The 27,577-nt window shown below is 52.7% G+C and overlaps 1 protein-coding gene and 1 long non-coding RNA gene across 9 annotated transcripts in view; one reads left to right on the top strand and one right to left on the bottom strand.

Annotated features, from left to right (window-relative positions):
* The window catches only part of TP53I11 (tumor protein p53 inducible protein 11), a 69,623-nt gene extending 49,926 nt beyond the window's left edge, over positions 1-19,697 (bottom strand). Inside the window, exon 1 of one of the 8 annotated variants that reach the window (XM_055281834.2) lies at positions 19,625-19,697. In XM_055281834.2, the coding sequence (XP_055137809.1) occupies positions 19,625-19,687 (63 nt within the window). In that variant the 5' untranslated portion in view covers positions 19,688-19,697. Of the gene's footprint in view, positions 1-276; positions 630-5,099; positions 5,119-19,624 lie in introns of those variants that run through there. The other 7 variants (XM_063641838.1, XM_063641832.1, XM_063641835.1 and 4 more) reach the window with 7 other exon arrangements.
* A 3,667-nt stretch (positions 19,698-23,364) lies between these two features.
* Positions 23,365-26,908, top strand: LOC129484200 (uncharacterized). The gene is made up of 3 exons (XR_008658371.2): positions 23,365-23,918; positions 26,020-26,244; positions 26,814-26,908. It is a non-coding gene; the product is annotated as an uncharacterized lncRNA (long non-coding RNA).
* Positions 26,909-27,577: the final 669 nt, after the last annotated feature.

Below are 27,577 nucleotides of genomic sequence, written 5' to 3'. Positions count from 1 at the left end.
CAGAGGGAGGGGCGGCGAGGGGAGAGCGCGCAGGGGAGACAGAAGGTGCTGCGGGACGGCGCCTTGGGGAGCTGGGGAGGCGACCCCCCGGGGTCCCAGCGGGCTCAGCGGGTGCCGAGATGTCCCGGGGCGCCCGGCTAGCGCGCGCGGGGTCCCGGCCGCCCCCCTTGCGGTCCCGTCGGCCGCAGGAGCCCCGCTGGGTTGCGCTGCGCAGGCGGCGGGCGGCGGGAGGGGAAAGTCCGCGGCTCGGAAGCGGCAGCGGGGAGCAGAACTTACGGGCCTCGCGCGTGCCGGCGCCGGGCTGCGTGGAGCTGATGCCAGGCGGAGACTCCGGGCTCGGGCGCCTCACATCGCGCCGCCCGTGCGGGGCCGGGCAGTGCAGGGCAGGGCAGGGCAGGGCAGGGCAGGACAGGGCAGGGCCGGAACGGCTGGACTGCGCGCGGCGCCCTGCGCGGCCGGGGCTTACCGAGTCTGGCGGCCCGCGCTGGTCCCTCCTCTCGGTTCCGCGCACAAGCCAATGGCGCGCCGTCCCCTCCCACGCGCCGGGCTGCCTCGCCCCCAGGGTGGCCGCCGGGGCGGGCGGGATGGGGGTTGGCGGGGAAACCGGGCTCCCGGCTCCCCGGCGAGGCTCTCCCGGGGGCCGCCTGCAGGAGGCGCACGCGCGCCCGAGAGAAGGCGCCAGGGGAGCAAGCCGCGCGGGGAGACCCCGGCGTGGCCCGCGCCGCCCAGGATGACTTTCCTGGCAAGTTCTGCAGACGGTGCCCCTTTCTTGGGACGATCAACGTAGATGTGCAAACCACACCATCTTAAATAGCCTTGCGGTGCCTCCCGGGCCCAGGCCGATGTCTGAAATGGAACGGACTGCTTTGGCTGGCGGTGATACCCAAGTGTGTAATAACACAGTCACGACAATAGTCACCGTTTGCTGCGCACTCTCTGATGCCAGGCACCATATGCTAAAGGAGTTACAAGTATTAACTCATTTGATTTTCACAGCAACCCATAAGGGCGCTGTGCTTAGTCCCATTTTACAGGCCATGGTCGTTAAAGTTTGAGTTCACTCAGCCTTCAGGCTTCCAGCCTAGGCCCACCCTTCTCTCTCCCTGCTTGGTGTGACTTGGCCAAATAACATGTCCCCACCGTCACTACGGCCACCTTCTTCATACTCCACCCTAAAATCCAGCCTCAGAAATGCTGCTGTCAATTGCGCTGTCAGGAGACTAGGATCTTATCTGGGGCTCTAGGACGCTTGCTGGGGCTACAGTTGTCAAACCTTTTGTCTCTACACATCCTATGGGGGGGCTGGGGTGAGGATGAGGGTTGGGGGTCATGGAGGCTCTCTGGTGGCCTGTCAGCCTAAAAGAACCAGGCTCCTACAGACGAGGCCCCATCCCCAAATTCTGGGATCCCTCAACCCCTTAGGGTGGGAAAATAATGTGCTCTCTTTCACCCCAACCCCCACCACCCTGTGCTCTCCTTAGAAAAATGCCTGGATCTCTTTCATCTGGTCTGATGGTCACAGTGGGCCAGGAACCGGGGTGGGGGGCTGCGGGAAAAGGAAGGCAAGGCTGATGACATGCTCCATTTCACAAGTAAATAAGACAGAAAGAGGTGAGTGGCTGCCCCAGGCATCTAGCTAGGTGGGCATTCTGACTCCGGGTCTCGGTTCTGTCTGCACCAGTTCCTTAACGGTTAATAGAGCAGGCTCTGGAACCAGATCACCTAGGTTCAAATCCTGGCTCTGCCTTTTAGTGCCTGTGTGGCCTTGGACAAAGTAAGTCACCTAGAGCCACCAACAGTAAGAACCGGCTATGGTTGCTGTAGAGATTTAGAGTTAATAGGAGCTGCTCATGTTTACTGAGCATGGACTCTGTGCCGTGCAGGCTCCCACTGTCCTCACCAGAGCTGGGATTGGGCAGGAGAGTCTGTGCCCTTGGCAAGGAAGTAAACAGAACAGTCCTTTGTTCATAGTAAGTGCTCAGTGAATATAAACCGTCCTGATTACTAAGATAGATAAACTCTGATGCCCCAGTGCCACTGACACTGCCCCCAGCCAAACACCTAGACAGTGATAGCCAATAATGAATGAATCAATCAGTCAAAGTGTGTGACTCTAGATGAGGATTATTTTTAAGGTGTGTTGGGTGGAGCCATCTGACTCAAGGCTCTACAGTAATGTCTGCAACAACTCAGTCTCACCTCACTGCCTTTGCAGAGCTGGGCCAAGCTGGGCTGATGAATTCATTTGTCACTCCCTCTTTTGCCTTTCCGGCCCTCAGGGCTCTGGGTTGCTGAAGGGAGGGCCCCCAGCGTCATTCATGTGCGATGTCCTCCCAGACTTGGGGACACCTGCCAGTGCTCTGCTTGGTGTAACCCTAAAGACTAGCAGCAGGGTCTGTGCTGTAATCCCAGCCAGCCTGACCATACATCAGTGGGGGGCCTTTGTCACAATCACTCCAAGTTTTCCAACATGGAAGAGGCTGCCTTAGTTGTCACGAATGAGTGCCCTGTCACCAGCAGCATGCAAGCAGAATCCAGGGAAGGGTTGATGAGGACAGCAGAGGAAGAATTCCCACCCTGAGTGGTATTTGGAGTGGATAACCTTTGCCCTCTGGGTGTCTGTATTCTCTCAGTCTCCCAAGCTTATCAACGGGGAAGCTGGGGAGGCTGGGAGCTCAGGTTGGGCCAAGGCTGTCCCACCATCCTTTGTGAACGAGGCCATCCTGACAGTGCCTGACCCGTATGCCAGGCAAGGTGCTACGTACTGGGGCCCCAGGGGTGAACAGGACAGTGTCCCTGTCCTTGGAGAGTTCACAGCCCCCTTGTAGATGACTGCACAGATAGTCAACAGCAGCAACCGTAACCGCTCAAGATAACAGGCAAAGTGCTTGGAGGGGGACCAGGGGAGAAGCAGCTGGCTCTATCCATAACCCCCTGCATCCGCTCTCCAGAAAGCACCCATTAGAGGCTCTTACTGTCTTCCTCCCTATATACTTTTCATTTATTTATTTACGTATTTATTTTGAGATGGAGTCTCGCTCTGTCGCCCAGGCTGGAGTGCGGTGGCGTGATCTCGGCTCACTGCAAGCTCCGCCTCCCGGGTTCACGCCATTCTCCTGCCTCAGCCTCCCGAGTAGCTGGGACTACAGGCGCCCATGACCACGCCTGGCTAATTTTTTGCATTTTTAGTAGAGACGGGGTTTCACCACGTTAGTCAGGATGGTCTCCATCTCCTGACCTCATGATCCGCCCGCCTCGGCCTCCCAAAGTGCTGGGATTACAGGCGTGAGCCACCGCGCCCAGCCCCTATATACTTTTCTAAAGTGATGTGTCCAGTTTAGAAACATCCCTTAGGCAGCCATTCTGCCCTCAACTCTTCTGAATTACCTGATCTTTACACTGGGCATAAAAAAAAATTCACCTCGCTGGGCTGCTGTGAGGAGTAACGCTGACATTCATTAAGTGTGCCCCTAATGCCAGGCAAGAATAGATGCTTGGTGTGCGGTGACAATGAGGAGTCCTCATTATTCCTGGTGAGGGTGAGATAAGTCGGCTAGGACCTTGGCTCTGCTCCTAAGTAGCTATGCGACCCTCTCCTGCACGGATGTAAAAATATCTGCCTCACAGAACTTGTGAGAGTCAAGTGAGGTGATTCGATGAAAAAGGTTTGCAAACTGGAAATGCTGATTCCTATCATTAACATTATTACTGTGATTCTTACCTTGATGAAGTGTTCCTCTCAAGGCCCCAGGGGGGTGGGGATGGAGCCAGGAAGCAGCCAGTGGCTGTTGCGGGGGTGGGAGGGTCACTCCCTCCAGGCTCCCCCAGGAACCTGGGAGCAGCAGGGGCTCCATCTGCCCTGGTCGCCCTCCACAAGCAGCGGCAGCAACACCTCCTTGGTGGCCAGGTGTGAGTGAGCACTTAAGAGTGTGCCTGTGTGTCTGTGTTTGTGCCCCTGCAGGAAGGTGGGGTGGGCACAGGGATTGCCGTGGCACTGGTTTCTGCAGCCAGAAACCACTATGGACGAGGAAGAATGGGGATGTAACTGGATTTCAAAGATGCTTGGAGTGAGACTACTGTTATCACCTGGGACTGCAGGAGAGAGGCCTGCGGAGCGGGGGTTGGGCCTAGTCTTTGGGCTTGGGGCCAGGGGAAAGAGGTTTCAGCACTGATGGGCACGTGTGGAGGAACGTGATGTTGTCAGAGACCTGTTGTGGTTGAGCCCAGGGATTTTGGACCTGACAGATCTGGGTTCAAGTCCTGGTTATGGGACCATGGGCCAGTGATTTCACTTCTCTAGGCCTCAGTTTGCTCATCTGTAAAATGGTGATAATAACAGGGCCTACCTGGTGGGAGTTATTGGAGGTTTAGCAGAGAGGCTGCACGTGAAGCCCTTAACATGGGGCAGGCACATCGACAGTTATCAATTAGTGCTACTGGTGTTATTATGAGGCAGCCTGGGAGGAGCGGAGGGAGAGGGCCTCAGGAGTGCTGGTGCATTCTCAACTGGAAAGGGGAGCTCTGGGGTGAGAGTTGTCTAGCCAGGGTTCATTGAAGCTGGCATGAAACCCAGGGAGAAGGAGCCTCCATCCCACAACACAAGGACTGAGGCAAAGAGCTGGGCTTTCACAACTGCTTCTGGTTCCCCTTCCTGGTTTCCTCTCATTTCCTCCAGAGCTTCGTTCTCTGTGAACCTGCCTGGTGAGGAGAACTCTGTTACACATAGCTTTGGGGACGGGAAGGAGCAGCTGGGAGCTCAGGAACTCCCAGGCAGGCCCCCCCAGTGCTTCCTGCCCCCACCCCTCCAGGGTGAGCACTGACCAGCCCTCCTTCCCCCACCCCACTCAACTGCCAGCTGCTTTCCTCCAGTGACTCATCCCCACCACCTCTGTTGCTGCACCAGGACCAGGAAATGTCAAGCAGTTTCTTATCTGTGGGAGAGAGAACTGATCAGGATGGGGGTGGAAGCAGTGAGGCTCAGATCTCCCCAAAGAAAGAGTATGACGGCTAGGGGACCAGAAGACCATGGCCAGCCCTTTCCTGCTTCCTGTGGGGGAGGGCTCAAGGAGGCAGTATGAGAGTGGGATTTAGCCACTAACCCATCCTGGATTTAGGTTCAAAGTCCTAGTCCTCTTCTAACCAGTTCTGTGGCCTTAGGCAAGTAACTCAGTGTCTCTGAGCCTCAGCGTATTCATCTGTCAAATGGAAAGAAGAAAATCATGATGATGCATAGGGTACTTGGGGGGGTTAAGTGAGATAGTACATGTGAGTCTGGAGCTCACAGTCAGTGCTCAATGAATGTTCATTGACTCAATGAATGAATGGACATGTGGAAATGGCGGTGAGCTGTGTGCATGTGGCTATCTGCAAGAAATCCACCCTCCATCAGCTGGGAGAGTCGGGGAAATGTCTGTGGACCATGTATCCCAGGCCTGGGACATGGTTGCTCTGTGCTGGTACTGAAGGGACGGCTTCCAAAACTCAGGGCAGAGGGAGTATGGACTACCCCTTGTCGGCATAGCTGACGTTAGAACCTCAGGCTGGGTCCAGATTTTCTGAGTGCTGAGCCCTGGCCAAGAAAAGAATTGCTATGCAGGGAAGTGAGTAGCAGATTTTGGACCCTCATCTTGGGCGACCCCCAGGACCTCTTCACAGTGAGTGCCCAGAGCAGCCACTCTGGGTTGTGGGATCATAGTCTTGGACCCTGGGCAGCCGGCTAGGCCAATGGCCACCACTTCACTTGCCTCCTGCCCATTGACAAAACCCCAGGGCCTTTATCATTATTTCAAAAAATAGCATTCTGAGCCTGTACTATGTACCAGATGCTGGTCTAGATCCTTACATGTAATTAATCCTAACAAATCTCACAAAGTTGGTACCATTCCTAGTCCCATTTTATAGATGGCAAAACGGTGGCCCACTGAGTTACATAACTTACTCAAGATCACACCCTAGAAAGCAGGGAGGCGGGATTGGAACCCTGGCAGTCTGGCCCAGAGCTCAGGTGGTTCTGGTGCTGCCACTGGCCAGGGCAGCCATTGCTGATCCCTTGTAAGGCCTGCCACTCCTGGCCCACCCCCACCCCAGTGAAGCCATACAGTTTGGGGACGGTAAGTCACCCGCAGACCGACAGGAACATCTGCCAAATAGATTCTAGTTTATAAATCTCTTTAGAGTGTGTGAGTCTCAAAGCCTACTTGGGGGCAGGAAAATGTTAGAAACACAAATTCTCAGTTCCACCTCAAACAACTGAAACTCTGGGAAAGGAAGTCGCAGGGGCAACAATCTGTGGTCCAACATCCCCCCCACGTGATTCTGATACAAGCCAAAGATTGAGAACCATTTCTTTAGAATTTGCAAAGCAGATTCCTAGATTATCTGATTTAAATGGGCACTTTGCTATTATTCGGCTCATTTTACAGGTAAGGCTAATGAGTTTCCATTTGCCAGCTACCACCCATCAGGGAAGTGAAGGTGGGCCTGGAACCCACAATTTTTGATTCTGGAATATTCTTGTTTGCCCTCCTGGGACCGGGCTGCTGAGCAAGGTGGGTGGGGGAGGGACTCTGAGCTGAAGGGCAGGGTGAAAGACCAGAGGGGAGGGGAGGGAAGGGAAGGGATTCCACCTCCCTCTCTCCTGGGGGAGGGGCGGGCCGCGTGGATAATTCCCTCGGAGGCGCCCCAACCCAAATCTACATACATAAAGCCCAGGCTAGCGTTTTGAGTGATCGGTTTATTAATACAGCGGGGCCGCTGCCGAGGCGGATCGCAATAACAAAGGCGGCCTCTCCGCCACCCACCGGAGGCATCGTTATGTAATTGCTCCGAGGAGGAGCAGAGGGCTGGGGCGCGCCGCGGGCGCTGGGGGCTCGGCCAGCAGGGAGGCTGCGATCTGGGGCTCTGAGCCGGCGGCGGATGGAGGGAACAGTTGCTGGAGAGTCATCAGCCCTGCACCTGGTGCTCTCCTCCTCCCATGCACCGGCCAGCGGTCAAGGGGCGGGTTAACAGCGGTATGGCAGGGTGCAGACCTCCGCCCACCCAGGAGAATTGGCCCCGGAGGCAGATCTGCAGTCCCAGAGGACCCCAAGGCTGACCCAAGGCCTCCCCTCCCCCACTCACCACCGCCCATCCTTTCCCCACTCTCACCCTGGGATGGGGGAGAGAGAGAAATGACCAACTTTTTGGGAGACTTCTGTGGGCAACCTCTGTGAGGTAGTCCATTTTTTAAATGGAGAACTGAAGCCGAGGAAGGGCTGGCTTCATGTACCAGGGTTTTGAATCCCCAAATTTGTCAGCTTCGAAGCCCACATTTTTTTCCCTTGGATGCCACAAGGGGTCTTTATAACCACCATGGATCCGTTTTTGCCTCAGTTTCTCCAGATGCTCTGGTACTTCAACCCTCCTGGCCTTTGCAAACGCTGGGCCCTCTACCAGGCATCTCTGAGAAGTCCTTCCCAGCCCTCCCCGACCCCCACTCACACCCCCCACACATCCTAGGAAGCCATGGAGGCTACCTCTTCCAGCTCTGGGAGCAGCTGGTGACAGCACCTGCCACACTGCTTCATGGGAACTACTGTCATCTGTCTGTCCCCATCAGGCCACCTGCTCTGGGATGGCTTCAAGGAGTCTAACACATCTTCTTCACTCAGCTACTCCATCTCACCCGTCAGTGCAAGGCTGGGCACACAGCACTGGGTGAATTTAAAGTGAAGGTTTGAACCCTCCGGTGGATTTAGTGCTTAGTGACAGTCTTCAGACCTTGTCTTCAAAACTCCGCATGCTCTCTGCAGCCTCCCTGGGCGTCTGTTTCTCCAGCGTACAACAGGGCTCACAGCAATCCCGAATCACATTATGCTAGTGTTTACTGAACACTTACTATATGCTGGGCACTGTGCCAAGCACCTGCAGTTGGCGGCTTCATGAACTCTGCACACCGGCCCTGTGGAGGTAGTTACTGTTATTATCTCCATTTTATAGATAAGTAACTCTCCCAAGTCTCCAGCTGATAAAAGACACAGCCTGGATTCAAACCATGCTCCTGCTGTCCCCTAGGTTTCTGACTCCCTTTCACAGGACTATTTTGATAATTAGATGAAAAACAGTTAAGGGCCAGCATGCAGCAGGTACTTAATAATGTTTCTGCCCTCCACCATAAAGGTCCCAGGGCAGCTGTCCTTTTCCCCTTCCATTCTCTTCCCCCATTGCCACAGGCCCCAGGGCATTCTGGGAGCCCCTCTGTTCGGGGTGGGGCTGAGCAGAGGGAGGAGGCAGGAGGACCCAAGTGTTCTGGTTCCTGAGTATAAATATGTGATTGTTTTATATCCTTACAGTAAGAGAAGGGCATAGCATGCATTTGTCAGTCTAACAGGTTGAGCTGCAACTTCCCTGTGTTTTGCCAATTGCTGATAATTGTTTTCAGCCCAAGGCAGTAAACAGAAGCCCACTCTGCCTGGCAGCTCCATGTTCCTGGAGTGAGGAAGGGCATCTGACCCGGCAGCTCTCAGATCAACTATCTAGGCCTACTGAGAAAGGAGGTGTCAGTGGGGATACTGAGATAGGGAGAGTTCCTGCGGGTCTCCCCCAGGCCATGAGAACTTGAGCAGGACTCCTCCCTTCTTTCAGTGTACACAACAGAAAATGGGGATTATATATGCAGAGAGGGAGAGAATAATTACTGCTTATCAATGACAATGTAGAGCAAGGCTGCAGGGTGCTACATCTATGGCAGATGGAGTGGTGCAGTGCACAGCCTGTGCAGCAGGACATGGCAGCCCAAGGGTACAGGCCATCATAGATCTACAACTTCATCCTGCAAGATTCATAATGAGCTTTAAATTATTCCAGCTAAAACAAATGAAGGAATGAATGCATGCATACAGACATAGATACATCCACAAAACGAGTGATGAATGCAACCCCAGTTATGAATCAGAGAAGCTCATAATCTAGTGCAAGTGACAGACATCTGAGCAGTTGCTACTCCCAGTTCCCCTCTTGTGCCGGGCTCTGTCCTGGGTTAGGACCTTGTCTTTGTCCCTGTTGTTCCTTTGGCTTGACCTTTCTTACCCATCACACCCCAGTCTTCATCTGCCAGCTCTTCACCATGCTTCTCTTATCTCAGCTTAAATGTTTCCAGGCCAGGCGCGGTGGCTCATGCCTGTAATCCCAGCACTTTGGGAGGCCAAGGCAGGTGGATCACTTGAGGTCAGGAGTTGGACCAGCCTGGCCAACATGGTGAAACCCCATCTCTACTAAAAATACAAAAATTAGCCAGGCATGGTGGCACATGTCTGTAGTCGCAACTACTGGGGAGGCTGAGGTGAGAGAATCACTTGAACCTGGGAGGCGGAGGTTGCAGTGAGCCAAGATCTTGCCATTGCACTCCAGTCTGCGTGACAGAGCGAGACTCCGTCTCAAAAAACAAAAAACAAACAAAGTTTCCTCTGGCAACTTTTCCTTACCCACCCTCCCCCATTCCCCCATCCCCCAAGCCTCATACCGAAGTTGGGCCATAGCCCTAGGTCCCCGTAGACCCCCACAAGCTGAGCCCAGTAGCTCCCTCCAAGCCCTGTAGTGAATTTGACAGCTGGGTTCCAGGTGCCCAGGGCTGGCTGTGAGCTACTCGAGGGCAGGGCTGTATCTTGTTTCCCGCTATGCCTTTGTGCCTAGCACAGTGCCAAGCACACGGCAGGTGTCTGAACAGTGTGGGAAGAGAAAAGGTGGAGGGGAGATGCTGGGGGGTAGACTGTGAGAGTGGAGGTGGCTCAACGCTCCCACCCCCAAACTCACACACAGCACCCTCAGCCCAGGCACTGATCCCAGGAGTCTACGAAGCTGATTAGAACTGCCCATGGCTTCAGCTAACCTCGGAACTACGCCCCGCCACCTGCTGTAGTCTCCCTGCCCCGACTCCTACTTCCCTCTCTCCTGCCTCCCCAGGGGTCCAGGGCAGCCTCCCCTTTCCCCACCCCATGGTGAGAAATCCCAAAGACTCCTGGGCCTTTCTCTGCTGCCCAGCTTTCCCGCCTCCCCTTTTTCTTTCTCTTCCTTCTGCTTTGCCTCACATTCAATCTCTCCCTCCCCCAGCCTGGTGAATCCAAACTGAAAAGAAAAAAAAAAAGGCCCACACAGCAGCTTCAACAGTGAAAAATAACCGATTTAAGGAGTAATCGCTGCTGTAATGATTGTCTAAGCCCTGAGTCACTGCAGAAAATCGGACTGAGGCTCTGGGACTCCCAGGCTCCCTGAGCATGTCATATGGGTTTTTTTTTTTTTTTTTTTTAATATCAGGACCTCAGTATCTCCATCTGTAAAATGGAAGAAATATTATCAGCCCAAAGGAACTGATTGTTAATCTCCTGATTTTCCCTGGGGCTGGGAATCAGAAGTTAAGGTGGTCCGCACAGTCAACTTGGGAATCACCACGGGACACATTCTTCCCACCACAGGACCCATGGGAGAAATGTGGTGCCAGGCAGGTGCTGAGAGACTCATAGCTTCTAAAGTCTCTGGGAAAGGTTTCTAGAGATTGCGGTGTTTAACCGAGCTGGGAAGGATGAATGGGGGAATGAGAGCTATGGGAAGTGATGGAGTGACGGAAAGTCAGCTCTGGAAGAGACTAGAGACCTCATCTTGCCCTATGCTCTCATTTTACAGATGAAGAAACTGAGGCCTGAAGGGCTTCGGGAACTGCTCAAAGTTATTAGTGGCAGAGCCCAAATTCAGAGCCCACATTAGAAAGCAGGTGCCTTGACTCCTGCTCCAGTGCTTTCTTTCTCTCTCTCTTTCTTTCTTTCCTTTTTTTTAGACGGAGTCTTGCTCTGCTGCCCAGGCTGGAGTGCAGTGGTGTGATCTCAGCTCACTGCAACCTCTGCCTCCTGGGTTCAAGTGATTCTCCTGCCTCAGCCTCTCGAGTAGCTGGGATTACAGGCGCCCACTACCACACCCGGCTAATTTTTGTATTTTTAGTAGAGACGGGGTTTCACCATGTTGGCCAGGCTGGTCTCAAACTCCTGACCTCGTGATATGCCCGCGTCAGCCTCCCAAAGTGCTGGGATTACAGGTGTGAGGCACCGCGCCCGGCCTCCAGTGCTCTTTCTTATGATGCCAGCCTAGCTCATGGGAACAGTAAGTACAGTGTGTGGAATGCTCGCCGGGAGCCCAGCGCTGTGCTAATGCCTTATGCGCATGTGCACCATTGTCTTTCCTTCTTGGAATAATCCTATAAGGTAGGATTAGAATATAGGTCCTGTTATATCTTAGTAAAGTTCAGAGAGGTTCAATGGCTTATTCAGGGACACACAGCAGGGCTCTCTTGGCCCTGCAGCCCCTCCTGGCTTCTCTATTCTCCAGCGTGATCTAAAATGGGGGGGCCTAAGCAGGGAGACGGGCTTCTGGCCTGCACCCGTGGGTGGCCTGCCCTTCCCTCTAGTCTCTGTCCTCTCTAAGGAGGGTTAGAGAGGGGCCCCTTCCCTAGAGGGGAGGGAGCCTGGGCTTTCCCTGGAAGAAGCTCCCACAGGAAGGGAAGCCAGATCGTCAAGGAGACAGGAGGCATACATTTAAAATCCCCATCAATAAGAGCCTGCCTTGCCAGGGCACGTCTTTGAAATGCCAGGCTCTCCTGGTGAGTGCATTCCAGTTCCAGGGGGAGGAAACCAGGTGGGATTAAAGGAGGTGGAGAGGGGGCAATGTCTAGGGGTGGGAGGGACCAACCTGCCCCTCACCCAGACTCCACACTGGAATGGGCATTGCAGACAAGGAGCTATCTCCTAGGAAGCCAGGATATTGCACTGGGCACCACAGAAGCAGGGCCACCCGTAAAATAAGGAAAAATGTTTTTAAACAATTTTATTTACAAAAATTCATTAAAGTACTGTTGTCATCATGGGATTTCCATGTTAACTGTAACTGTTCCACTAAACAGTTACAGTTTAGTGTTATTTTTGTTTAGAATTCACTGGGGATGAGGGGAGACACCATAGTATTTTCAGGACTTAGGGCCTTTAAATATTGTAGCTGTGCAGGGGTGGAATGGAGGGGCATGTTTAAGGGCCATCCCCGATCTCCCCTGGGGACTGGTGTCCAAAAGCCATTAACTAAGGAGCCTGAAGTATTGGGCACCGTGCCCAGCTCTGCTATGAATTTACAGCATCCAATTTACTTTATGAAACTGTGTGCATTTTGGGGCCTTGATTTCCTCAGCTATTAAATGGGTATAGTTACTATTGCTCCACCTATGTCACTGACCGTTAATTGTCATTCAGGCTAGAAATGAACAGAGACAGCCGGATGGCAGTGCCCAGGAGAACTTCAGGGACTCAGCTGCAAAGTTTATTACAAATGCAGATTCACAGACTCCTCTCCAGACCTCCTGGGTCCAAATCCATGGGGTTCGCTGAGAGATCTGCATTTGTAACCCCTCCCCTCTCCCCTGCTGAAGTGATCTGATGCTCATCACAGTGACAACTCACCAGAAGCCAGATATTTGGGTTCCTTCGAGGAGCTGCCACCACTGGCAGGTGGCTGATGCCTCCTGTGTGAAATCAGGGGACTGACCTGGGTGGCATCTGCGGGTGCAGCCTTCGTGGTACCTCTCTGAATGGCCTGGGCTGGGGCTGGATGGCCAGTGGGAGGTGGAGAGGGCAACCCAGGACACAGGCTCTGTGAGGCAGGGCCAGGACTTGAAGTCTGGTGCTGACAACTTCTGTAAGAGGGGGGTGGACCCCACCGCCCCAGCTTCCGGCTGGGCCCCAAGGCTCCGGAAACTCCACGGACGGTGGCAGGTGGGTCATCTGCTCAGGCCTGGGCTGGGGAAGGGGGGCAGACACAGACCGCCCAGTACTGAATGGCCTCTCTGTTGGGCCCCAGCCTGAAGAACAGATGGCCTGAGGGCCGCTGGCGCTGGTGGGTAAGGGGGCGACAGAGGCCGGACCTTCCCCCTCCCCTGGCTAAGTCACAGATATCTCTCTTCCTAAGTGAGAAAGCCCTCACAAGGCACCCTTGGTGACAGCAGCCAGGAAGAAGTGAGTTTAAGGGGGATTAGCAGGTCCCCACAGCAGGCTGCTGGGGGAAGGCTGGGAAGCCGCCTGGCACCTGCAGCCTCCACTGGACCCAGAAGAGAAGTGGGGATACCTGGTGCGGGAGGGCAGGGGCTGGCAGAGCTTTAGGCCCAAGGGAAGCCTAGGCATCTCTCACTCCCAACCTCTTTTTTTCTTTTTTTTTTTTTTGAGACGGAGTCTCATTCTGTCACCCAGGCTGGAGTGTGGTAGTGGTGCGATCTCGGCTCACTACAACCTCCGCCTCCCGGGTTCAAGTGATTCTCCTGCCTCAGCCTCCTGAGTACTGGGATTACAGGTGCCCACCGCCACTCCTGGCTAATTTTTATATTTTTAGTAGGACGGGGTTTCACCATGTTGGCTAAGCTGGTCTCAAACTCCTGACCTCAGATGATCCGCCTGCCTCAGCCTCCCAAAATCCTGGGATTACAAGCATGAGCCACAGCACCTGGCCTCCCACCAGTTTTTCTGATGGGAAAACTGAGGCCCGGGAAGGCACAGATCCCTCGCTCCACATCACGCCGCAAGTCAGTGGCAGAGCTGGGACTGGAACCTAGACATCCTGATGCCCTATCTGAGGCTCCTCCTGTCCCTCCTCCAGCTTCCCTCCTGATAGTCCTCCTTTCCCTCCTCCCTCCCCTCCACTCTGCCTCCCTCTCCTGGGACCTGGCCAGGCCTCCCCACCTCTGTGTCTCTGCCACCCTCTTCCTCTGGCCTGAAATGCTCTCCCACTTTAGCTGCTGCAGAGTCTTCAAACCTCAACGCAAGTCCCCACCTCCTCCAGGAAGTCTTCCAACCCATCTTCTGAACCTAAGCATCCAGAATGCGAGACCCCTGCACCATCCACTTGGGATTGTCGAGGCCAGTCCCTTCATGATAAAGAATCAGTACCTGAGACTCAAACAGGCAAAGACTGTGAGATGCTGCGCACCACTGCCGCCTCCAGCCATTCTCCCGAGCTTCGTTTTTCTTTAAAAATATATTCAAAAGAGCTTCACTCCAGAGAGGCTGTCAAGGAATCTGGTAAAACAAGGGTCCCTTTGGGTTCTTCTCTTGAAAGGAGATATTTTTTCTGCTTTCTCTCCAAGGTTTCCCAGAGGGTCGGATTTCCTTTTCTTTCAGAGGCAGGAGCTGAGCCACGCCTGCAGACACCTGCTCCTCGGCTTTGGAGATAATCACGGGGTGATCAGCTCTGCAAAGGGCCTCACAGCTGCTGGGCCTGAACCAAAAGGGCCTCAAGGGAGAAGCTTTCAGGGGAATGTGGGAGGAGGAGAGCAAGGGCGTCCCCTTTTGGAGAGAGACCCAGGTGTGAATCCCTGATCCAACATTTACTAGGCCTCTTGCCTGGGAAAACACTTTGAGCTGCCTCTGTGCCTCCCTGGCCAGGCTATGGAGAGGTCTTGCACAAGGTTTGGTAGCCAAAGGGGAGAAGTTGGGCCTCAGCCCCTGCCCTCTCAGAGGCCCAGCCCAGGGGCAGAATCCACCAATCACAACAACCACTCATGTCTCAAGATTCCTCAGTCCACTTAGCCAAGGGTGTCCCTGACTCTGCCCTTCACCTGCGTTCTGGGCAGTGCTCATGTCCTGACTTGCTGGATGTCCTTATGAATGACCCTGGCCCTCCTGACACTCCACGTTCTCAGCCCTCCAGGCAGAAAGTGGACACCTCTTTCTCAATAGCCTCTTCCACTCTTGCAAAACTACTTCAGGCTTTCTCTGAGTTCCTTGGAGCTGGGCTTCCAGCTGCCTAGTGTGAGGAGGGAGGCTGGGGAGGGCTGAGGTCAGGGAGATGGGAGTTTCCCCATAGCTAGCAGCTTCTAGCTGTGACAAGCCCAGTCCAAGGACACATTTGTAGATCCCCTCAGACCTGATTCATTCATCTCATTATTCATGCATTTATTGAGCACCTACAATATCCCGGGACCATGCTGGTCTCTGGGCATGTAACAATGAAAACAGCAGACATGGGTCCTCTCTGATGAACTCCAAGCACATTGCCTAGTTGGGGAGACAGTAGTCAGAGTCCGTGAGCAGATTTACACAGTGACAACATGTGATCGGCACCTTAAAAGTTATAATGGAAGCCCTGAGACAGTCGTTGGGGGGAGAGTAATATTCTTTAGATGAGGGGCCGATCCAAGCTTCTCTGAAGGGTGACCTTGGAGCTGGGACCTGAAGGATGAGAGAGGGAACCTGCCATGTATCATATGGGGGGCCATGAGTGATGCCGAAGGAGTGGCAGGGGCCAGGGCTGGTAAGAAGTTTTACTTTTCCCTAAGACCTATGATGAGCCATGGGGAGCAAGTGAAGGGCAGTGATTTGGTCAGGTTCACAATTCCCTAAGCTAATGCTGGTTTCTGTTTGCAGCTGGATTGGCTTGGAAGGGAGAGGGACAGTGAGGAGCTCTGGAGACACAAGGGTCTCCAGAGTGAGGGGCACGCAGGCACCACAGGAGGTGTTTAAGGGACTTCTTTAAGGAGAAAGGAATATTAATTTTTTTATTTCTATTTCTATTTCATCCAAAAAAGAGAAAAGAATTCAGCATTACTAGTATTTATAGATTGACGCTGATGTCCATATTAGGTCTTTATATGAAATGTCACTAGAGGGAAGAATGGGAGCTGGACCACACAGAAAGGCCAGCCACTCTGCCCTCACTCTCGCTGTTGGCGTTTGGAAGAAATTTTCTACTCATTTGAGACCAGTTATGCAGATTCATAGATTTATCAAATGGATACATGACTTAGAAAGAAGCCAGACAAAGGAGGAACAAAGAAGAAAGTGAAAAATGCTGAACCTAACTCAAATGTCGGATGATCAAAAGCTTGGTGTGGCGTGGACACTTCACTCCTAATGGTGCCACTATGGCCAACAGAGGAAGGAAAAACAGTGACAGTCCCGTTGGATCCCGCAAGAAGGTGGCCCCCAGATTTATACTATGAATGAGAAGACAATTTGAAATAAGAATTTATATCCACTATTATTACTAATGAACCTAGCTATACTGTATATTTTTGCTTTGTTAGTAAAGGTAATGGTGGTAAAAAGAAATCATCCATAGTAATTAAGGCATTTTAAAATATCATTTTATCTTGGTTTTATTTTTTAAATTTGTATTTTTGTGCATGTTTGACAATGTTCATGTTAGTATAGTCATGCACGATTTTTATAAATGAATTACTAGATTGAGTATGTGTGATTGACATTTTTTGCTGCTTTAAGGGCATGAGCAAACTAAGTAGAGAGGCCCAAGCTAAGATTTGAGGAGCCCAGGACCGGGGCTGCTGTGGGAGGCACTGACTGTCCAGGGGGGTGCCAGGGCCCCTGGGCCCGGCCTGCTGGCTGTCAGGGCTTCCTGCTGGCATCCATGCCGTCCGCTTAGCTCACTCTTCCCTCAGCCCAGACTTTCATCTGGGAAGGCTTTTTTTTCCCCCTTTACAAATGAACAGAAGTTCATTCCCTTAAAGGGTAAACGGCAGATCCTGGCGAGGCTTTCAGATTATTTATTCGCTGGCCAGTAATAGAACACACATCTTGGCTGGAGGAGGAGGCTGTTCTGGTGCCCGCACAGGGGTCTGGAGCCCTGGAGGCCTGGGGCTTGCCCCCTATGAGGTTTGCCTGCTGGCTTCTACACAAAGGCCCGCTTGTCCGACCTGTCCTTATGGGGCATGTCACTCCTGGGTATTTCTCTGTACAGCATCCCGGAAAGGTGCCAATAATGCCAGCTTTGTGTGTACAGCCCCCAGACCAAGCACCGCACATGTGATGGCCAACTCCCTCCATGGAGCGTGACATTGGGCCGGCAGCCCCTCTGGTGGAAGGTCTTTCTCTTTGCTTTGGGGTTTTCCAGGTCCTTTGCAGGTACCGCAGTGTTGCCATCAGCTCCACCCTCACCAGGCACCCACGAGCCAACAGACCCTGGGAGAAAGATGTGTCCAGCTGCCTGCAGTCAGGCCAAGCTATGTGTCCAAGTTCCATGTGGCTCAGAGTCCCTCTGGCTGAAGGGTCAGGGCCCCATGCCCCTTCCATACAGTTCCACCCAACTCTCCTTTTCCCAAAAAGGCCTTCACAAACTGCAGAGGTCCTTGCAAGCCCCCAGATGTCTGTCAGCTGCCTGACTCCCTTCTCCCCATAGATCCCTGTCTGTTTCCTTTGTCACCAAAATCCAGCCAGAAATCTCCCCAAAGCATGTTCCGACTCTTGTTCCCAGGCGGCAGTCGCCATGTGGTTGGCATGGGCACACATTTATTAATAAAATGAGCAAAATAACCAAATGCTTTGGCAGCTCCTGCCGCTTGCCAGAGGCTCTCCGCATGCCCAGTGGCACCAGAGGGTGGAGATGGGCCCTGGGGAGGATGGCTGTGGGGAGCCACCAGGGGAGATGTGCTTCTGACCATTGGTGAGACATTCCACAATCCACAAGGGCTGAGGAGCACCCCTTGTCTCGGCTCAGGTGGCTTTTGGAAAAGGAACCCATAATGGGGACAGGGTGGCCTGCAAATGGTTGCTTGAGTGACCCTGCTCAAGAGAGCTCCACCCAGCCCTCCTCCTCAGAGAGTGGGCCAGGCCAGAATCCTCCAGCCCTAGGGAGTGGCAGAGAGCAGGTCACGGTGGCCCACCAGGGGCATGCTCTTCGTAGTAAATCATGGTGATTTAGGGTCCTGCCTCAACATTCAAATCCTACCTCTGTCCCTACTGGCAGTGGGGCCTTTGCCTAACTCAGCAGGGCTTCCCACTTCCAAATCACCTGGGATGCTGCAGGCATGACAAACCTGCATTACTGGGGCCCATGCCAGGCTCACTCAGGGAACCATGCTCTGCAGGGACCCTGGCTTCTCTCATGCTCTCCCTGTGCATTTGCATGTGGTCAGGTCGGCACCTAGGAACCACTGATTTAACCTCTCTACATTTTTATTTTCTTATTTAAAAAAGTGGAGATTGTTGTGAAGCTGAAATGGATGAATATCTATATGTAATACCAAAATTTAGCTAGCATTTAGTATGACTGCTAATGCATTAGCTCATTTAATTTTCATAACAGCCCTGTGAGGTAGACATCATCCCGACCCATTTCACAAGTGAGGAGACTGAGGCTCAGAGACATTAAGCATTTGCCTAAGGCTGGCTACGCAGATGGTAGTGGCTGGAATCCATGTAAACTGCTTGGCACAGTGCCTGGAACATAATAAGTGCTCCTTAATTTGTGGCTTGTTTAATGGCCAGACATAGTGGCTCATTCCTATAGTGCCAGCGTTTTGTGAGGCTGAAATGGGAGAACTGCTTGAGACCAAGAGTTCAAGACCAGTGGGTGGATCACCTGAGGTCAGGCGTTCAAGACCAGCCTGGCCAACATGATGAAACCCCGTCTCTACTAAAAATACAAAAATTGGCCCAGCACAGTGGCTCACACCTGTAATCCCAGCACTTTTGGAGACCGAGGCAGGCGAATTGCCTGAGCTTAGGAGTTTGAGACCAGGCTGGCCAACGGGGCAAAACTCCGTCTCTACTAAAAATCAAAAAAAACAAAAAACAAAAAACAAAAAAAATTTAGCTGGGCCTGGTGGTGCGTGGCTGTAATCCCAGCTACTTGGGAGGCTGAGGCAGGAGAATTATACTTGAACCCGGGAGGCAGAGGTTGCAGTGAGCCAAGATCATGCCACAGCACTCCAGCCTGAGCGACGGAGCAAGACTCTGTCTCAATAATAATATAATAATAATTTAGCTGGGCATGGTGGCAGGCACCTGTAATCCCAGCTACTCAGGAGGCTGTGGCAGGAAGATCGCTTGAACCCAGGAGTCGGAGGTTCTAGTGAGCCGAGATCGCACCACTGCACTCCAGCCTGGGTGACGGAGCGAGACTCTGTCTCAAACAAACAAACAAAATATGTGGTTTGTTTAAAAAAGACAGAGGATAGGAGGCTGAAGTCTGGCTCAGTTTTCAGAAGTTGTCCGTGCCCTGCATCCCAGCACATTCTGCTCTACCTCTGGTCAACCCAGCCAAACGCATCTCCCTGTAGAAGTGCCCCAACTGCCCCGCCCAGATTGACAGTCAGGTCTGGTTGCCTTTGTCCGGTTAGCTAACCGGCCGCCTGGAGAATCCACCTCTAGGCCCCATGGCGAATCCTGAAACTGAGTCAAGCAGGATCCTTCCAGCATCAAGAACACCCACTTAGCACTCGACCATTTTACCCTAGAGCCGGTGGAGGCTCTCTCACCAGGTGGGAGAGGGAAGTCGCTTTATGCTTCCTCAGCTCACGCCTATAAGCGTTCAAGTTCACAAGTGGTGCTTTTCTTAGACCGGCGCGTCATTTATGCTAGAAGCGTAAATTTGACAGGAGGGAGCATCGCAGGGGGAAGGAGTGAACATGTGGGGAGCCAGGTGCCAGGATAGGACTTGGGCATGTTATCTCATTTTATCTCATGTTATCTCATTCCCAACAGCTCTGTTCAGGAAGTATCATTACCCCAGTTTTGTAGCCAAGAATAAGGCTCAGAGGTTAGGTGACTTACGATTGTAATAAACAATAGTTAACATTGATCGAGCGTACACTGATTGAGCGTTTACTCACTGCAGTGGTAAAATGCATTGACTGACTCCTCCAATCCCAAGAATACTCTGAAGCTCTGTACATTGACCTTACAGAGAAGATAAACAGCTTGCCCAAGTTCACCTAGGAAATGAAAAAGGCAGAATTCAAAACCCAGGCCCCTGTGGCTCCAAAGCATTTCTTTCTATCTGTAAATAGTGTCTTAACATGGAATGGTTTATTTTAGAACCTAGAAACCTATCTCCAGGTGTGATGCAAACCCCCTCCTCTTGGGATTCCTGAACATGCAGTAAGGAATATTGAGCCAGAGCCTCCTCTTGCTGTGTGACCTTGGGCAACTTGCTTCAAACCAAATTGCTTGGGCAATTTGGTGTCTTCATCCGGAAATGAGGAAGAGTGACCCTTGTCGACATTACTGGCTTGTAAAGGTCTACCCAGAGAGAAACCGCATATACAGACACACATGCAACGTCTCTGGGAGGATTTCGTCTTCTTAAATTGCAACATAAAGCACTTTCCTCCCACTATGATCACCTTCACTTGCTATTCCAAGTCCATTCAATTCAACGGATGCTGGGGGTAGCCATATTGCTCTGTAGCATGCTGGGTTCCGGGGGTGCGGCCGGAAGTGAGGTGCACTGGAACCTGGTGCCTGCCCTCTTACCCACCTAAAGATTGGCTGCAGTGTGAAAGCGTAGCATCTGTTGAATTGAGTTAACTTGGAATAGCAAGTAAAGGTGACCAGAGTGGAAGGAAAGTGCTTTAGTCCATGCTTTAGTCTCCCCAGACCTGGCCCTTCCTGCTGAAGACACCCCTGGGCCTCATAAATAAGTCCTCCTTTTTTGCTGAACCCAGCTTGAGTGACTTCCTCTGATTCAAAATTCCAGAGCCCAATCAATACAGCCCTACCTCCCTCCAGGCCAAAAAAATACCCTGATAAGAAACGCCCCGCCCTACAGGGCTCATTTGTCAGAAAGGCTGGGCGAGAGAAAGGGCTGAGCACGGGAGCGTTAGTCTCTCAGGGTTCTGGGGGAAGAAGTGGGCTCTGCGACCTGGGGAGCCACCTTTAAGTGTTATGCAGTGGCTGGAGCTTGTGCTTGCTTTGATTGGAACAATTTCTAAAAACTTGATCCCAAGATGGAGCCCTCACTAATAGGTGCTTAATCATAACCCGACATGGTTCACATTTATTCAGCTTTTGAAATACACAAATTGCCTTATCACCCCTCTGGGAAGCCTTGCTGGACCATCCCACCAGGCCAAATCTATCTTTCTCTTCCCTGCATCTTGGACACCATTCCGCTGAGGCTGTCACGCTCTCTCAAGCAGGCTGTGTGCAGAGGGAAGAGCGAGATAAGGCTGGGTTCAAATCCCAGCTCTGTCGCCCACTCTCATTGGTAAAATGGGGGTGAAAATCTCTCCCTTGTAGGGTCATTTTAAGAATCTTATGATACCGTGTATCGGCGAGTTCAGCACAAAGCCAGGCACTTAGTCACATCTCAAAAGCAGCTTTACTACTACTGGTAGCATGGTCTGTTTAGATGCTTTTATCTTCCCTACCTCATGTGAGTGCTTTGAAAACAGACAAGAGCTGTTTTACAGCTGTTGTCTCGTATCAAACAGTGCCTGGTGTACAGTAAATACCTGTTCAGTCACTGATACTGCATTTTGGATCCATGAACTTCCTTAAGCATCCCAACAAGTCATGAAATCGACAGGGTGGCGTTCTGCCTGGGCCCGGAATGGGAGGAGTCCCTAGGTCTAGCTGAACCCAAGCCCAGGTCTACTCTCCAGTTGCCCAAGTTGTATTTCTGCTCAAGACTGAATTAATCCCAGTCTCACTGGACGTGAATTAAGCTGCTGGACCTCATATTCTGTTTGGACAATACCCGTTACTGACTGGGGTTTCTCAGTGGGGGACTGAGCCAAGCAGGAGATGGGGTGGGGATGGGGGGACATGGTAGCTTTCCCTAGAGGAAGCCCAGCCTTGACCTAGCCCAACTGGCCAAGGAGTGCTTTGCTGAGTTATGGGGGTTCAGTGCTCAAAGCTCCAGAGGAGTCTGGGCCCCCAAGATTCTCAGAATCATCCACCCAATTATCCCCACCTGAGGTCTCAGCATCCCACTCTCTGCCCAGCAGGGTTCTTGGCTTTGGCTGAGATCCGGCCGAGCTATGCCCTCCTTCTCCTTCACAACCCTGTGACCCTCCTGCCCTCAATTCCATGCCGGGCCTGATTTTCAGTACAGGATACCCTTTGGCTGCAGAAGGAGAGAGTGTCTTACAACAGCACCATGGGGATTTTGCTCTTCACTGCATGGCCTGAGTTGACAGTGGATCACCCCGAGCCTGCTGTTTTCTTCCTTTAAGGCTTCCAGAGCAGTTAGCCGCCAGCCAGCCTCACCATCCCTGTAAGGCCCATCGCCCCTGGATTGTTTAGATGCTAGTGCTTTCATCTGATCCCCCACCCCACCATCACCTGTACCTCCTCCCAGCCCAGCACAGGGATGGTCTTAATCACCGTAATACCAGGGTGGCCACCATCACACGTCCCATGACAACAGGGCCCTCATTGCACCTCACCAAGTGACCCAGCTCCAGAATGCCCTCCTGTAATGGCGTTTCAGGGCTGTGACTCTCTTAGTTTAGGATCCCCCCAAAGTAGAACCCGATGCAAAGGCTTGTGCACAGGGAGTTTATTTTGGAAGTCATTCTAGGGACCAGAAACGAGGGACGAACAGGAGTGGGAAACAAGAGAAAGCAGAAGAGCCAAGATAACGGTGCATTATTAGGTCACTGACGTGGGTGGCTGGGGCTCAGCGCTGCCAGGACCTTCCAAGCAGTGCACAGAGGGACCTTATGGGCCAGGTGATGGCCTGGCAGAAGCATTCACCCGGTGGAGCCTGTGCACCCCAGGTTGAGGCTGGCTCAGTGGAAGCAACTTCCCTCCACAAGTCCTCCCGCTAAGCCCGTTCCTGCCAACCTTGTGTTGGGGCGCTGCGGAAGCCCCTGGGCAGAGAATGAAAACCGCCTCATGCCGACAGGAGGTGAGGTGCTGGTGGTGCAAAGGGAGCTGAAGCCCGCCCGGAACTGCTTGCCACAGCATGGCTGGAAATAGAGTTGTAGCCGTGCACGTGGCAGGCGGCGTTCAGAAGGAATCTGGTGCATTCTCTCGTAGTTATGAAAACAGGCTCTGGAGCCAGGCTGTCTTGATTCCAATCCTTCTGCTGTGCTTCCTTTCCTTCCACTTACAGAAGGGGGAATACTAAGAAGAAAGTACTTTATAGGGTTGTTATGAAGTAAATGAGAAAATCCATGCAAGATGCTTGTAATAGTGCCTGGCACATAATAAATACTCAATTAAGAGCGGCTTGTAATATCCCCATTTTACAGCTGAGGAAACGAGATACATATTTTTTCAGGGATGAGGAGACAGGGGACAAAGAAAGGAAGGGAAGGATTTCGAGTAGATCCTGCTCTAACCTCCAGAGAAGCGGAGGCCCTGCTCTCTCAGCGTTTCTATGTCCTCCTCCTCTATCACAGGAGAGGCCTAAGGACGGGGAGCAAAGGCTTTCTTCCCCAAACAGGCATTCAAGCTTCCTCTGCTCCAGCTACAGGGTCCATGGGCTCCTTGTGATGTCACAGCTGGTTGCTATGGAGACCAGGTTGCTGTGAATGTCAATCCGAGGCCCATTAGGAGCACAGTGATCAGCAGCCCAGGCGAACCCAGGGAGACAAGAGAATGAGGCTCCCTGTGAGGTCTAATAAACACCTCTCGCCGCACTCCAAACACACAGACACACAACAGAGCCCGCAGGTCCTGAGTGAGTCCCCTGGCCCACCCCACTCAGCTGAGATCTGACAACATATGTCTGGGGACAAACAGCCCCAGCAGCCAGGAGCAGGCCACATCATACGTAGTCAGCATCAGCCACGGTCCCCTCCCACTCTCCCGGGGGAAAAGGTGCTGCTTACAGGCAGCGTGGCATCCGAGCATCCCCATGGCGATGCTGAGGTCAGACCTCACTGTGGTGATCTCATGCTGGGGCCACCGGACTCAGGCCAGGTGGGAGTAGGCTGTCTACCCGTCACTGGCTGTCATTGTCACCAAGGGAAGAGGAGAAGCTGTGAAGAGTTGCCCTGGAAAAAAACAAATCTGCTCTTAGGACAATGGGTCTGGGTGAACCTATCCCGGCCCCCTTGGCTGCTGGGCCAGAACCTGGTTTTTCACAGGGCACCACTGAGGCCACAGGAAGTGGTTTCCTGCCTCTGAAGACAGCACACAACTGTCCTAGAAAGCGCTCTTGTCACCCCTGCTGTGAGTCCCCCAGTGGGTTGCTTTGAGAGCCTTTCCTTTTATTGTGTATGGGGCAAATCTTCTGGGGGGATTGGCAGAGGTGGGGGAAAGCACCTATGCCCTTCTCTGGATCGCAAGGGATCCTCCCTCCAGGACCTGGCGAGGCACTGCCCACCCCCTTCCCCAGGGCTGAGCCAGACTCCAGGCAGCCTCCAGCCACCTGTGCCGCCGGTTTACCCCTGCCTGCCTGCTGCTGCCCTCAGCCAAGCCCTTCTGCATTCCCCGGCTCCAGGCCCCACCATACTACCTGCCTAGTTGGGACACTTTTGCAGGAGGGACTGTCGCCTTTCTTTTGCTGGACTTTTTTTTTTTTTGAGACAGAGTCTTGCTCTGTTGCCCAGGCTGGACTGCAATTGCACAATCTCGGCTCATTGCAAGCTCCGCCTCCCGGGTTCAAGCGATTCTCCTGCCTCAGCCTCCCAAGTAGCTGGGACTACAGGCGCGTGTCCATCATATCCGGCTAATTTTTTTATTTGTTTTTTGTTTTTTGAGACGGAGTTTCACTCTTGTCAGCCAGGCTGGAGTGCAATGGCGTAATCTCGGCTCCCTGCCATCTCGGCTCCCTGGAATCTCCGTCTCCTGGGTTCAAGCGATTCTCCTGCCTCACCCTCCCGAGTAGCTGGGATTACAGGCACCCGCCACCACGCCAGGCTAATTTTGTATTTTTAGTAGAGATGGGGTTTCACTATCTTGGCCAGGCTGGTCTCAAACTCCTGACCTGATGTGATCTGCCCACCTCGGCCTCCAAAAATGCTAGGATTATAGGTGTGAGCCACCGTGACCGGCCTGGACTTTCTTAAGAAACAGTTACTCCTAACCTAGAGCTTGACCTCATAGCTGGGCCCTTCATCCTGCTGATGGGCAGTGTAGGGAGAGAGGAACCACAGAGGCTCCTGGGAGGCAAACCTCATTGCCACCCCTTTCTAGAGACGTGGCCTTGGGCAAGTCATGTCCCCTCTCTGAGACTCTTGTTTTCTCGGGGTCATCGTGAGGACTAGATGGCCCCATAAGCATTCACCCCTTTCTTATCAATCCTGCATCTGGACCCCAGATGCCACCTCCCACGTCAGAGGCCCTGCATCCATGCTCTGCATCTCCGGCTGCCCTCACCACACATCTGTTGCTCTGCCCAGGCCCCTCAAGGCTGGTGGTGTTCTTACACCTTGCTTTTGCTGACTGAATGGATGTGTCTAGATACCACCAGTCCCGACCTCATTCTGTAGGTCCCTTCTAGAAAGGAGAGCCACCAAGAGCCTATGCCCTGCTCTGTGTTAGCCTCTGTGTCAGACGTTTCACACCCATTATTCTAATGAACTCTCACCCCAAGCCCAGCACAGAGTGATCGCTAGCCCCATTTTAGGGATGAAAAAATTGAGACAGAAATAAAATGACCTGCCGGGTGTGGTGGTTCACGCCTGTAATCCAAGCACTTTGGGAGGCCAAGGTGGGTGGATCACGAGGTGAGGAGTTCAAGACCAGCCTGGCCAACATGGCGAAACCCTGTCTCTACTAAAAATACAAAAATTAGCCAGGTGTGGTGGCGCATGCCTGTAATCCCAGCTACTCGAGAGGCTGAGGCAGGAGAATTGCTTGAACGGGGACCCGGGGGCAGGGGTTGCAGTGAGCCAAGATCGCGCCACTGCACTCCAGCCTGGGCTACAGAGGGAGACTCAGCCTGAAAAAAAAAAAAAAAGTAAAATGACCTGCCAAGGTCACATGGTAACTACAGCTTACAATTGACCAAGCATTTTCTCTTTGTTGAATTTTATGCTAAAATGCTTCACGCCAGTCATTTCACTATAGAGTAGGAAGTTAAGTGCCTGAACTCTGGAGCCAGCCTGCCTGGGTTTGAATCCTGCCTCTGCCTCTTACTAGCTGTGTGACCGTCAGCAAGTTATTTAATCTCTCTGTGCCTTGGAGTCCTTATCTGTAAAATAAGATAGAACAGTGCCTCCTTATAAGGTTGTCGTGAGGATGAAATTAAGGATAAAGTGCTTAAAGTCATGTCTGGCACGAAGTAAATGCTATATAGTGTTTCTTTTCTGTTCTTTTCTTTTTTTAGAAAAAGGTGAAGAAAGCCTCACAACAGCTCTTAGGATAGAGTACTACTGTTAGTTGCATCTTAGGGAGTAAACAGCAAAGAGAGATGAGTTCACATACTTGAGGTCACACAGCTCATACATGGCAGGGCTGGGATTAGAGCCCAGGGTTCATTGTAGCAGGAGCTGTGCTGGTCCCATCTTGCCATCCGCCCTGCAGGAGAGGACAGCAGGGGTCCTGCCAGAGGGTAAGGTCCACGGCGACTAAGAACCAGAAGGGAGTGCTGCCCCACCCACAGAGCCCAGCTGGGGCTGGGTAGGGGCACAAAGACTCAGTGGCTGGTGGAGGAGGGAGAGAAAGGAGAAGGCGGCTGAGGCTCGCCAGGATCCTAGCATCCAAAATTCCTGCTGCAGCTGAGAAGGAAGCATGGCTGGGCTGAGCTGCCACAGAGCTAGGCTCTGGGTCACCACCAAAGCCCCGTGCCCCTTGCCTAGATTGAGCTGGAGCCCATGTACATCCTTGCATTCATCAAGAGTACATTCCAGAAATGGGGTTCTTATTTCCAACTCTGACCTTAGGCAAGCAGCTTGACCTTGCTGGACCATGTGCCGTGAGGTCGTTATGGGGCACGAGTGAGTTAGCAGATGGGAATATAAAGTTCCTATCGCAGCCCAGCACAGGGCAGGAGGTGTTTAGGATATGGAGGCTCCCTTCCCCTCTCTGCTCAATGCCCAGGCACCGTGGCTGACCCTTGGTCAGTAGAGCCCACCCAGACGAATGCCCAGGTGGACACTTGTGTCTCTGTGGTTGTCTTAGGGTAGAGAATCAGAGGCTTGTAGATGTCTTTGCCGCTTCCACGGGATCTCTGGGAGCTGGAAACTGAGCTTTAAGAAATAACTATAGTCCAAAGGTGAGTATAAATATAATCAGGTTTTCATCATGTTCTTCCTGCAAAATTCTCTTGGAAATGACAACCAACCTCCATTCTATTGCCGGGAACTAAGGGAAAAGGATTCAGCCCAAAGCAGAAGGGACTGTGGTGATCACAGTGACCTCCTGAGGCCAGCATGGTGGTAGCAGCCAGAGACAGCAGCTGAGTGAGACCCCAAGGGAGGGATGAGCCAGGCAGTGTGTGGTTGGAGTTCTCCCAACACGTCTCGTTTTCCTCACCTCCAGATCACACACATGCACACATACACATGCGCACACACACGCCTTACACACTCCGGCCCGAAGGTTTCTGCAGGACTCCTTCCTGGCGCTCTCTCCGTTGCTGCCAGCGTTGCACCATGCTGCAGGGCTTTGCACACTTTCCTTCCAAAGTGAAGGAGACCCTCTGGCCGTCTGAGGCTCGGTCTGAAGCAACAGCCTCAGAGCGCAATCTCAGGCGTGCAGGAAGTGTGCCGCGTGCCACAGACGTTATCTCACTTAATCTCATTAGCAGGAAATGTCTTTAAAGTCTTATGTTGGTGCTTAAAAATTCATGAGCAGTTTAGCCCTTAATAAAGCCAGGCTTTTTAAAATTTGAAATGAGATTGAGAAAATTGTCATCATTGGAATTCCCTTCAGAGACAACACTT

This window comes from Symphalangus syndactylus, chromosome 6, assembly GCF_028878055.3.
Source record: "Symphalangus syndactylus isolate Jambi chromosome 6, NHGRI_mSymSyn1-v2.1_pri, whole genome shotgun sequence".
NCBI classification, from domain to species: domain Eukaryota; kingdom Metazoa; phylum Chordata; class Mammalia; order Primates; family Hylobatidae; genus Symphalangus; species Symphalangus syndactylus.
This window is presented reverse-complemented; position numbering and strand designations above follow the sequence as displayed.